General features: G+C 43.8%; 1 protein-coding gene across 1 annotated transcript; it reads right to left on the bottom strand.

Annotated features, from left to right (window-relative positions):
* Positions 1 to 59: 59 nt before the first annotated feature.
* Positions 60 to 9,978, bottom strand: LOC310787938 (cytohesin-2-like). Its single transcript, XM_083649382.1, has 13 exons — positions 9,909 to 9,978; positions 8,829 to 8,911; positions 8,472 to 8,536; positions 7,591 to 7,657; positions 4,511 to 4,629; positions 4,325 to 4,405; positions 4,021 to 4,133; positions 2,481 to 2,629; positions 2,233 to 2,344; positions 2,045 to 2,121; positions 1,867 to 1,935; positions 1,197 to 1,345; positions 60 to 659 (listed from the first exon to the last, which is right to left on the bottom strand). Exons 1-13 carry the CDS (start codon positions 9,946 to 9,948, stop codon positions 581 to 583), a joined length of 1,203 nt encoding a protein of 400 aa, XP_083505508.1. The 5' UTR covers positions 9,949 to 9,978; the 3' UTR covers positions 60 to 580.
* Positions 9,979 to 10,441: the final 463 nt, after the last annotated feature.

The raw sequence follows: 10,441 nt of genomic DNA, 5'->3' as shown, positions 1-10,441 counted from the left end.
TGAACCCGACCCCCCGCACCCTACCCACCCCCACCCCTCCTTTTTCTCCCCAATTGTACTTGGCCAAAATGAACTGGTTTACTGTATATGAACTGATGAGGAAGTGAAAATAGATTAGCTGAAAAATTGGACAGTTCCTCTTTAAAGTAAAAGCCCCCCACCCCAGATGTGAAACCTCTATTTTAAGTCTAAACAAAGTGCTGCAGACTTCTCTCCTCCCGATCCATTCAAAGAAAAAAGAGAACTTTACACTCTGTGTAGTATTTGAACGGACTTGATTTGCACCAATTGAAGTCGTCACCATGGTTGTTGCCCCTGAAGTTTGAAGCTTGCACAATTGAAGTGAAGTGGGCAGCTCTTTACTGTAAGCTCCCAGGCAGACCTCTTTGCCACTTCTCATTTTACATTCAACAGGTTCATGAAGTGTCACTGCCCCCTCATTGCACATTTCTGTAAAACACTGTACTGTGGTTCCCAAGCGTGGGTTTGAGGTTTCCTGGAATGTCATCAAAGCACAGCATGAGGTCATCAGCAAACATCAAAGTATCCCAAATGTCCACTGATGCCTTGTGTTTGGGTCCTATGAGGAAGCGTTGTTGATGACTTTCCTCTTGCGTAGAGCCACCAAATCATAAAAAGGGTCTTTTGTGATGCTCGCCCTGCAGGGGAAGATTACAATAGGTTTTAGTTTGGTGTTGAGATCATCAAGAGTAAAAAATGAGAAGAGACACTTTTTATGAATTTATTTATTTATTTCTGTGTCTAGTCATTTTGCATGACCTATCCCTCATGGGATTGTTCAGACATACCATTTTATTTTTTATTATTTATTAGTGTGTTTTTAGCAGGGGGTTCCTACAGTATCTGGAGGAAGCCCCAGGGGAGTACGGGGAGAACATGCAAACTCTGCAAAGAAAGGCCCTTTTGACGAGCCCACCTGGGCAGTGGGCGCTGAGGACACGCCCACAGTGTCCCAGGCGGGAATCGAACCCAGGACCTTCTTGCTGTGCCGCCCTGTGTCAGAGAAAAGGCTGATTCCCAGAGGTCGGCTTAACGATCCAGGCCATCTAAAGTGATGCGTTTCCTCTTTGGGTCAACTTGGTGATTATTATTATTTTGAAGGCTAATATCCTGGACAAACATGACTCAGCGGAGGCACGTGGCCTCCCATGTGTTGTCCCATGTGCAGCTCTCACCTGATTGCGTCTATCCAGTCGTCCCGTTCGTCTTCACTGGCTGCACTGAGCTTATAGGACTGGTGTTTCCCCTCCACCACCTTGCCTTTGTTCTCCGTCTTACATGCCTTGATCTTCTGCCCTTTAGCGTTATATAACTCCAGACAATACTGTTCAAATACACACACACACACACACACACACACACACACACACACACACACATACACAGATAACCATGAGTGTGTGCTTATGGTTCATGTTTATTTTAATAGTCTTATGATAGCCTCATTACTCATGTGCTGAGTGTTTGCTTTAGAAGTGAATTTAAGGCCACTGTATGAATCATTAGGTGCTGTGCTAGCTGATAAATGTGTTTGAGGAAGCTGCCTCAGACACCAAACTTAATTATGCTCTACCTCAGTGAGTCTCAACCTTTTTCATATCAAGGACCCCTAGTTTAGTGCACATTAGGGCCATGGACCCCCATTTGATGAGATCTTTATTCTTAGATATAATTTTATCCAGAATAATGATCGTCAGTATTGTAGGTGAGATATGACAGTGAAACTATGATCAAAACGGTCATTCTTCTACATTTTCTAATTGTGTTAACTTCTTGTAAATGAAGTAATGCTGACGTTTAACAATTCAGCAATTTCCTCAAGGAGCCCACATTGAGAAGCAGTACCCTTTTGCTTGCTGTGTCCTCTCTGACACACAGGTTCTCCAGAGGAATAATCCCGATTGGGTTTTTATCCTGCGAGAGACAGAAATCATAGTGAGACAGGAGCTTCGGACAATATGTTGTGTTGTGTCTTCAAGGTTTTCTCAATCGTATCCGCTTCGAAAGGAAGACTGCTACTTACTGTGGTGTATTTGAAGTAGTAGAGGCAGCTGTCTGTCAAAATAAACCACCTCCTCTTCCAGGTTTTAACCCTGCCTCCTGCAGAGAAGAGACAAGGGTATTTTAGGGAAAAGAGGACCACATTATAATTGCCTCTATATGCATAAAAAGTAAACTCCAGCTTGTCGGCATAGGCTCTGATCTCCTCACCGACTTTGAGCAGCCAGCCTTCTCTGTCTGGATTAAAAAACGTGTGCGTCAGGTCGTTCCCATCATCCTCCGGGATTTTGAACGGCTCGTTGCGAATGCTCTCATACAGTTTCTGGGGAACAGAAAGAGAAGAGAAGACAGGAGTTTCAACCTGAAACTATGCTAATTTTCAAGTTTTGGAAAGAAAAAGTCTAATCAGATGTGGCTGGGAAACAGTTTGTGCAGCAGACAGATGAGGAAGTGCTGACCGTGAGCATCTCAGTGGGCAGATCTTTCCCGTGGTTGATGCCTCTGTTCATGGAGAAGAAGCGCTCCAGGCTGGGCTTATCCTTCACGTTAGGGTTGTGGAGACTGGTGTTGAGCATGATGATGGCGAAAGACAGGATGTAGCAGGTGTCTGTTACAAACCGCCATTAGACGCACACATGCACAAAAACATAAAAGGACATTTCTTGAGTTCTGCAGTAAAACCTACCATTAAAATAACTAGTTCTGATCCCGTTGGAGCACACAATCACTAATTGACCATTTAGTCAGGCCTCGCTCATAGAGTTGGCATGCAGCCTTTTCTCTCTCTCCCGAGAGGCCTTTCATAGTGCTCCATCAGCAGCTAACGAATGGGGCTCTCCATGTTGCTGAACCTGTGTTCACTCAGTTTGGCCACTACAGTAATTAGCTTTTCTTTTTTCCATTTAGTCTACCCTAATTACCTAGCTAATTCAAAAAGCCCTGTCACCAGGGCCGCCGCACCCTATACGCAGAGTACGCAGACTGCGTAGGGCATCATGTGACTGAGGGCACCAATTTTATTATTATTATTTTTTTTTGTGCCCTCAGTCAGGCCACTCACTGAACAGCAGGCCAGGCGCCGCCTACTGGTTTACTAGTGGTTTTATTACTTTATTCAGGGTTAAAGTGGGTGCATCTCATTGTAAAATTGGAGTCGGCCCAAATTGGGCTTCAAACGCCCAAATTGGGCTTCAAACGGCCCAAATCTGTCTTCAACCGGCCCAAATCTGGCTTCAACTGGCCCAAATCTGGCTTCAAACGACCCAAATCGGGCTTCAAACGGCCCAAATCTGGCTTCAAACAGCCCAAATCTGGCTTCAAAGGCCCAAATTGGGCTTCAAACGGCCCAAATTGGGCTTCAAACAGCCCAAATTTTTCACCGCCGCCCTTCGGACGCCGGCACGCACATCGGCCCGTATCGGCCTGGCCTGCTTGGTATCTAATGCCCGGCCTGAATTATGATCCCAGTCCGCCCCTGCTTGCATGCACAGTTTAACAATCGCTTGTTTGCTGACATGTACAGTAATTCTAACAATTGTTTGTTTGCCACATGTAATGTAATGTGAGATACACTAGTATCGTTCATAATTAATGATTTTGCAGTCTTTCGTTTGACAGTTATTGAAAGTTTTGCGGGGGGGGGGGGGGGGGGGGCACCACAAAACAATTACGCTTAGGGCACCCAAATGGCCAGCAGCGGCCCTGCCTGTCACCATCTCCCGGTAAGCCTACCCATGCCAAATATGAATGCTGTCAGGCTGACGGTGTTTGAGTAAATGGAAACAGAGACACACAGATACATACAGTAGGTTTGCAGATATGTTTTTCTGAGAAACTAAAGCAGAATGTATTTTAAGTAAGACTTTTCTTAACACCATATAACTAGCCTTGTGTAGTGTCCCCAATCCATAACATTTGAGATGTAAAGGAGGAGCCACAGTGATGAGGAAACGTACAGTAATGTCCTCTAAATTAAGCAGGCAAGAGGGAGGCTGGTACCTGTTGATTGGAAGACCCCGGCGTTACAGTCACAGTAACGCGTTGCAAATGCCTCCATCATCCTGTCAATCTTCTGCGCCTCTCCTGGGAGACGAAAGCTCCACAGGAACTGCCTGCAAGATGACAGAGAGACAAAGAAAGAAAACACAATGTCAAGCAAAGTCCCGGGGATGAAGGAGGATTTCACATAATGGAAAAACACAAGATGAAAAAGCAACAGTGTTGCAATATTTCACGCTGGCTGGTCGACTTTCAAAGTCATTTACATGCAAAGGTCACAGACAAAATTGATTGTGAAACAAACCTCAATGCCTGCACCAAATTTAGGTCTGAGAACTCATGCAGGCCCACGAAGGCTTTCAGTATCTTGAGGTGCATTTCCTCTCTGTATGGGCCAAAAAAGTACATCCTATAAGGGTCTGCATCTCTGTTACTATGGTTACTATGCAAATGAAGATAATTACCACATCCTCGTTTGTGTGTACCGCACCTCTCTCCCAGGAAGTTCCCGATGGCAGTCTTGTCTAGTCCCTCTTCTTTGTAAAGAAACTCGGCCACCATCTCCGCTGTCCACTCCAATAGGTCATTTTCAACCAGGTAATGGATTCCCTGAAGACATAGGATGGTGGGTCGTGATGAGATTTATATGTGCAGGTTGGGAGACCATATGCACGCAAATTACAAACAAAATAATGATGACAAAATAATTAACTAAATGAAAAAATTATGATGAAAAAGAGTGCAACTTGATTTCTTAACAATCTTGAGAGAACCCTTTTTTTATCAGAGATTTCTCATGCATGTTTCTACCAACAGGTCCTATGTGTCACCAACACTTCAGGCTTGTATATGTATATTGGGCAAAAAAGGTAACACTTATATAACCCCTGCTAATTGTGTGTGTTCATGACCTAAGGCTTTCTGATGTGTGGTTCATCTCAGAATAATTTTGTATCACTAACATAAATAGGTCTACTGCTTAGTGTTTAAATACTGCAGGCTCTCACCACTTGCTTTCATAGGGTTTTCAGAGCCAGCTAAATAAAAGCCCTTATCGAGTCGAGTGTGCACTGCAGGTGAGGCAACATCTTGTGTCAAATCAAATCAATTCCACCCAACGAGTCTGACAGCTGAACCCCAAGAAGTCTTCAAATGTTGCATGCACTCGTCCATCTCTCCAGGCTCGAGTGTGGAGCGCTTACATCAGGCTGGGGCACAGTGTTTTTAGGCAATTGATGGTAATTTCGTATAAATACGACACTATTACATTTTCAAAATGTGTGCGTTTAGGCTGTGAAAGTCCAATTTCACATACAGTTTATACGCATTTTGTACGGCTATTCGCTCATCACAGGGCCGGGCCGGGCAGGGTAGTGGGGTTGGGGTTTGGCACTGGTAGCCACTTGGTTGGGGTTAGGGTTTGGATATGGGTCAAGGTTAGGGAAGGAAGCTCGACGGCCAAGGGAAGGCCGGTTCCGCTTGGTGTTTAAAAGGCCGAGTGGCCCGACTTCCTTGCCCGCCCCATTGCCCACATCGCTAGGCGCCCTCTGGCAGTCGTGGCCAGTGTATACGCTGCATTATAAAACGGCTCTCTCAAATCAAGCAATCTGATTGGTTCACAGCCATTGTATAATTCCAGTAACCGAGTTCAATAACCCATGGCCATGGGTTATTGGTTGCCATGGCAACTCTCTTACTAAAAGGCAGCGCTGCGCTCGAGCCAAACAGCTTTCTCCTGATCTGCTGTATGGAGGGTCACTAGTCCTTCAAGTCTTGTACAATGAGTCATGGACGCATGATGGCGCAACTCTCTTACTAAAAGTACCTCAAAAACAAAATGGCGGAGACAGCTTTCAGATCCTTGTGAATCGATCTTCGCTTATAACTTTACTAATACTTCGCAGAAAATGATGTTTTGTACAAGAATAGACGCGGGCTAATGTCTTAACCCCTCTCTCGCGCGCCCTCACTCTTAACCCCGCATTTCTAAATAAGACGTAACGTTAGAGAAGAAAGATGTAACGTTACGTGGTGTCGGCATACGGCTCTGGTGTCGGGCTTTGCGAAAAGCTCTCAGCAAGCGCCAGGATTGGCCAATGTCGACTTCAGTCTCCAGAACGATCCAATCAAATCACCCGCACGTCTATCTTCTTGCTAGAGGTCCCGCCTTACAGTAGTGTTTCAACTGACTCAGAATGACTCAGAATACCATGCCAGTCGGACTTATAGTATTATTATTATTATATTATTATACTTGGAAACCGTTTTATAAAAGCAATATAGCACTCGAGCTGCGTGGTGTTGTGGAATATATCCCGCTGATAAGCTGTTATCCCACTCGGCCTGCGGCCTCGTGGGATAACAGCTTATCAGCGGGATATATTCTCCACAACACACTTGCTCTCATGCTATATTGCTTAAGTATACACTGCAGCATATACACTGCACGCAATTTGGACATTTGGCGTATTCACTCCACGTTATTTAATTGAATAGTGGAAAAGCGTGTTATTTGTACTATTATTTAAAGGATGGCGCTGGTTTTAAGCAGGTCCTGTCTCTCACGAGGGTCTCAGAGAGCGGGAAATGGAGATGGAGGTCGCCGTGGTTAAGCAACATCCTGCGCTTCAGCGCCGCTTCAGGGAACAGGATGTGGCTTTTTTCGCTATAGCTCATCATCTGCCTCTGCTTTTCTGCTTTTCGCTCACTCTGCCTCTGCAGAGTTTGCAGCTCTGCAGATCAGACGCGTCACTCGGTTCCGCAACCGCTCACAGATCACTTCTTCTCTTCTCTGTCACCAGTTCCAGAGCAGAGATGATAAGTGAGAGAAATCACAAATCCACATCTCCTTACAATGTGACCCTGTGATTATTCAGGCGTGAACGGGTGACTCTAATGATGTGTGGCATGTCGGGGGCGTGTGTGGGATGTTTCTGTGATGTCTCAGGCATTGATCATCCTACTATGGCTGCATATATTTTGTTTAGGCCTCTATATATATACATTATATATATATATATCCAGAAAATAGCCACTTTGGCTTTGAAAACTAATTTTCTGGCCCATTGAACAAAAACTCGCCCCACCCACTGGAGTTTCAAGACTCGCCCAATCCGCCCCACACACTGTCATTTTCAACGTCACAACATGGAGGTGAATGATCACCATCTAAAGACCTTTCAAGCTATAAAGACTAAAAAGCCTAATTCTCAAGGCAAACAATGCAAATGACAAAGCAGTAGAATCCATTCTCTTCATTAGATGTTTCTATTGGATGTCTGCTCTAATTAGCTGGCATCCTCTATTTTGTGAAAATGTTAGTTTATTGTTTGTGTCAAAAACAGGCCACCCTAATTCAAAGCAACAGGAGGGGTGGATGGGGGCTGTTACTGTACCAGAGACTTGTGTATAAGGATATCAATGCTGTTGCAGTTCCTACTGGTCGTCAATAGAGGTCATCAACTACTTAATACCACTTTAAAGACAAAAGAATAAACTGGATCTGATCCTCCTATGATCAGAAAATCAATTATTGTAATTATTGTCACTCAATCTACAGTATGAGCTCACCTTTTTGGGGTCCATGTTGAACTTCTTTTTCCCACATAGGAATCTCTTGTTCCTCACAACATTTTTACTGCAAAGAGACAAGTATGAGACAGATGAGCTATCACATAATTAGTAAGAGTGCACTTTAGCCAGCGGAGGATCTGACATGTGAGCTAACATACACAGCGGTGTTGTGACACTGTATAGCCACACGTGTTTGTTGTTACTGACCGCTTATTACCGCTGTATAGTGGTGACAACAGGAAACTCAGAGACACTGATGCAGCTGCACGCACCGACTTACAGCATGTCACAATATACCTTTTTCCTGTTCTATTTCTTTAACAATGGAAAATACACACACACGCATCTAAATCCATTTCAGCAGATAGGCTACCAAATTTCATCTGATCTTGTTTCTGCCATCTAGCAACTCCCTCTCTTTCTTAATTCATAATTGTCCTGGATGAGGAGTTAGTTCAAGCCACCTGTTGGTGGTGGAGACAAACTATCCACTTTATCCACTGGGAAATATGTGTTTGTGAATTCTGGCAAAGGTATACATGAAAATCATTTTAGAGATCTAAAAAGGAGATTCATGAGAAGACAAGACAAACATGATCTGTCACACATATGGGAGGCTTTTTCGTGCAAACAGGTGAGAACATTCTTTAAGTGCAGAAGCCCAGATTGTCTCTGGTTTTGTCATCTGACTCATGTAGGACTAAAATGGCAACAAAGCTGACTATAATAATAATAATAATACAATTTGCCAAAGTAAGCATCACTTTGGTGACGTGAGAGTATGAACTGTCAAAAGAGTCACTCAGTAAGAGGAAGACGCCCTGCTGAGTGCTGACTCAGAGATGAGTTGCTTCATGCAGTACTTCACTCAAACTTACTTCTGCTCGTCCAGCTCGGTGCTCTGGATCTCCGTCATGACGTTGCCAATCTCCAACTTCAACTTCTGCAAGAGGGAGTTGAGAAAGAAAAAAAGTGTGGGGGGAGGAGTGACATCAATGTGGGATGAAATGAAGGCCAGTGATTACGTGATCGGACATCGGCTGTCTGTTGCCACGCAGCTGATGGCCAGGCTATTCACTAAGTTATGAACCTGTGCTTTGTGTTTGAGATGAGATTTGGTGAATGAAATGGTTTTGTGCACTGAGAATGCTACTCTGCTCAGGTCGCCAGCAGTGGGAGATGATGAGTTATGATGTGGCTGATAGAGGACCTTGGGAGGAAATTGGAAACAGTACCTGGATGTCATCCAATATGTCGCTCTTGTGAATCTTGTTGTTTTTGTTCTGCCTCCTCTCTGCTGGGATGATCTTAGGTGGAGCTGTGGGGTGACAACAGTGTTAAATTTACTCCAGGAATCGTCGGCATAGCCTATTCGCTGAAGCGGCCAAACCCGGCTGTTGAGTCGATACATGGCCATTTATATCGCCTTGACAACCTCCTTCACACTAATACATGGGCGTGCACGCAGCTTCACCCTTCACCAGTTAGAGCATCAAGAAAGTGTTAAAAATAACCACTTCTCTTTCTGCAGAGTCAAACTGCTGTTGCAGCTACAGCACAGCCAGAATAGCCTAATTACAGCACAAACTCCTTACATATTCCCTAGAATGGGTTTACCTGCATACATTTGAACCATACTGTTGCCCAATAGGCCAATATGAGATGCAGTAGTTTAGATTCACTTTTGTGTCAGTATAGCTGATATTCAGTAATAAATAAAATACTAAATAATAATAACTTGAATTTATATAGCGCCTTTCAAAAAGCCCAAGGTCGCTTTACAGGAGAGGAGGCAAGGGGGGGAAACCAAGGGAAACAGATGAAGGGAGTAAGCATGATCTAACCATCATCACAGCTCCCATTTGATACAATTTACATTACAAACATGATAATGAGGTAACATTAGGCCTACCACCAAATGGATATTATGTAGGCTAAGTTATAGATTGTGAGTACATTTCAGTATCGTAGAAAGGAAAAATGAAGATTGGGGCAAAATAAGAAAAATAAAACTTTTGAAATCTGATTTGAATTTATTTGGTTTCAAAGCTGCTTACAATCGTAACCCAAACCCTGACGTCATCACTTAATTCTATTGAAAAAATCACAACTCACTACATTTTAATTCAGTATGTACTACTATGTAATTCACAAATTGCAAGGGCATCCTAAGCGAGCCCTCCAGACCTGACATCTCTGACTCTGTATACAACTAGTATCTCACAACAGGTTGAGGTGTTTGGTGTGTTGAGTAGGCCTACACAGCTGTTTAAAATTGTGATATATATATTGTGATTGTTGGATTAAAAGCCTACCTTTCCCCCAGAGGAAGCTGTCTTTTCTCCGGCACGCCATGTTGTTGATGCTAGAGAGCCACTGAGGCTGTACAGGAAGTAGATGCTCGCTGTGTCAGAGAGTCTGTCCTCATGTGGGACTCACAGAGTTTCCAACTCATTGGCTCAGATGACAGCTAACGGATTACAACATTACAACATGACGTGCTGGGAGGGGGGGGGGGGGGGGGCATAGACCATATTGACCATATTGGGGTCATTCATTAGGTCCTAAATTCTTCTAAGAAGGAGAATCATTTTAATCATATAGGAAGGGCATAGCACTTTTCCAAACTATCATACGAAAATGCTTTGCAAAAGATAATACCTTAAAGAACAAATACAATAACAGTGATTAAAAAAGCAGAGGACATACAACATTTCAAAAGGAAATAAAAAATTACCTTATGAAAGAGAAGCTGAAGTATAGAGGTATGACGATTATACGCTTGCACAAATTCATCACACAGGCACTTTTTCAATGCACTGATTGCACGTCCAATAGCACTTTATAT

Source organism: Poromitra crassiceps (assembly GCF_964638095.1).
Source record: "Poromitra crassiceps genome assembly, chromosome: 13".
NCBI lineage: Eukaryota > Metazoa > Chordata > Actinopteri > Beryciformes > Melamphaidae > Poromitra > Poromitra crassiceps.
The sequence above is the reverse complement of the archived record's forward strand: the minus strand, read 5'-3'. Positions and strand labels throughout refer to the sequence as shown.

Excerpts from the sequence above, each read along its gene's own strand:
- LOC310787938 (XM_083649382.1), bottom strand. The coding sequence starts at position 9,948 with ATGGCGTGCCGGAGAAAAGACAGCTTCCTCTGGGGGAAAG. Across the intron at positions 7,658-8,471 it reads ACCGAGCTGGACGAGCAGAA|TAAAAATGTTGTGAGGAACA; the intron begins GTAAGTTTGAGT and ends GTCTCTTTGCAG. Across the intron at positions 4,406-4,510 it reads GGGAACTTCCTGGGAGAGAG|AGAGGAAATGCACCTCAAGA; the intron begins GTGCGGTACACA and ends TGGCCCATACAG.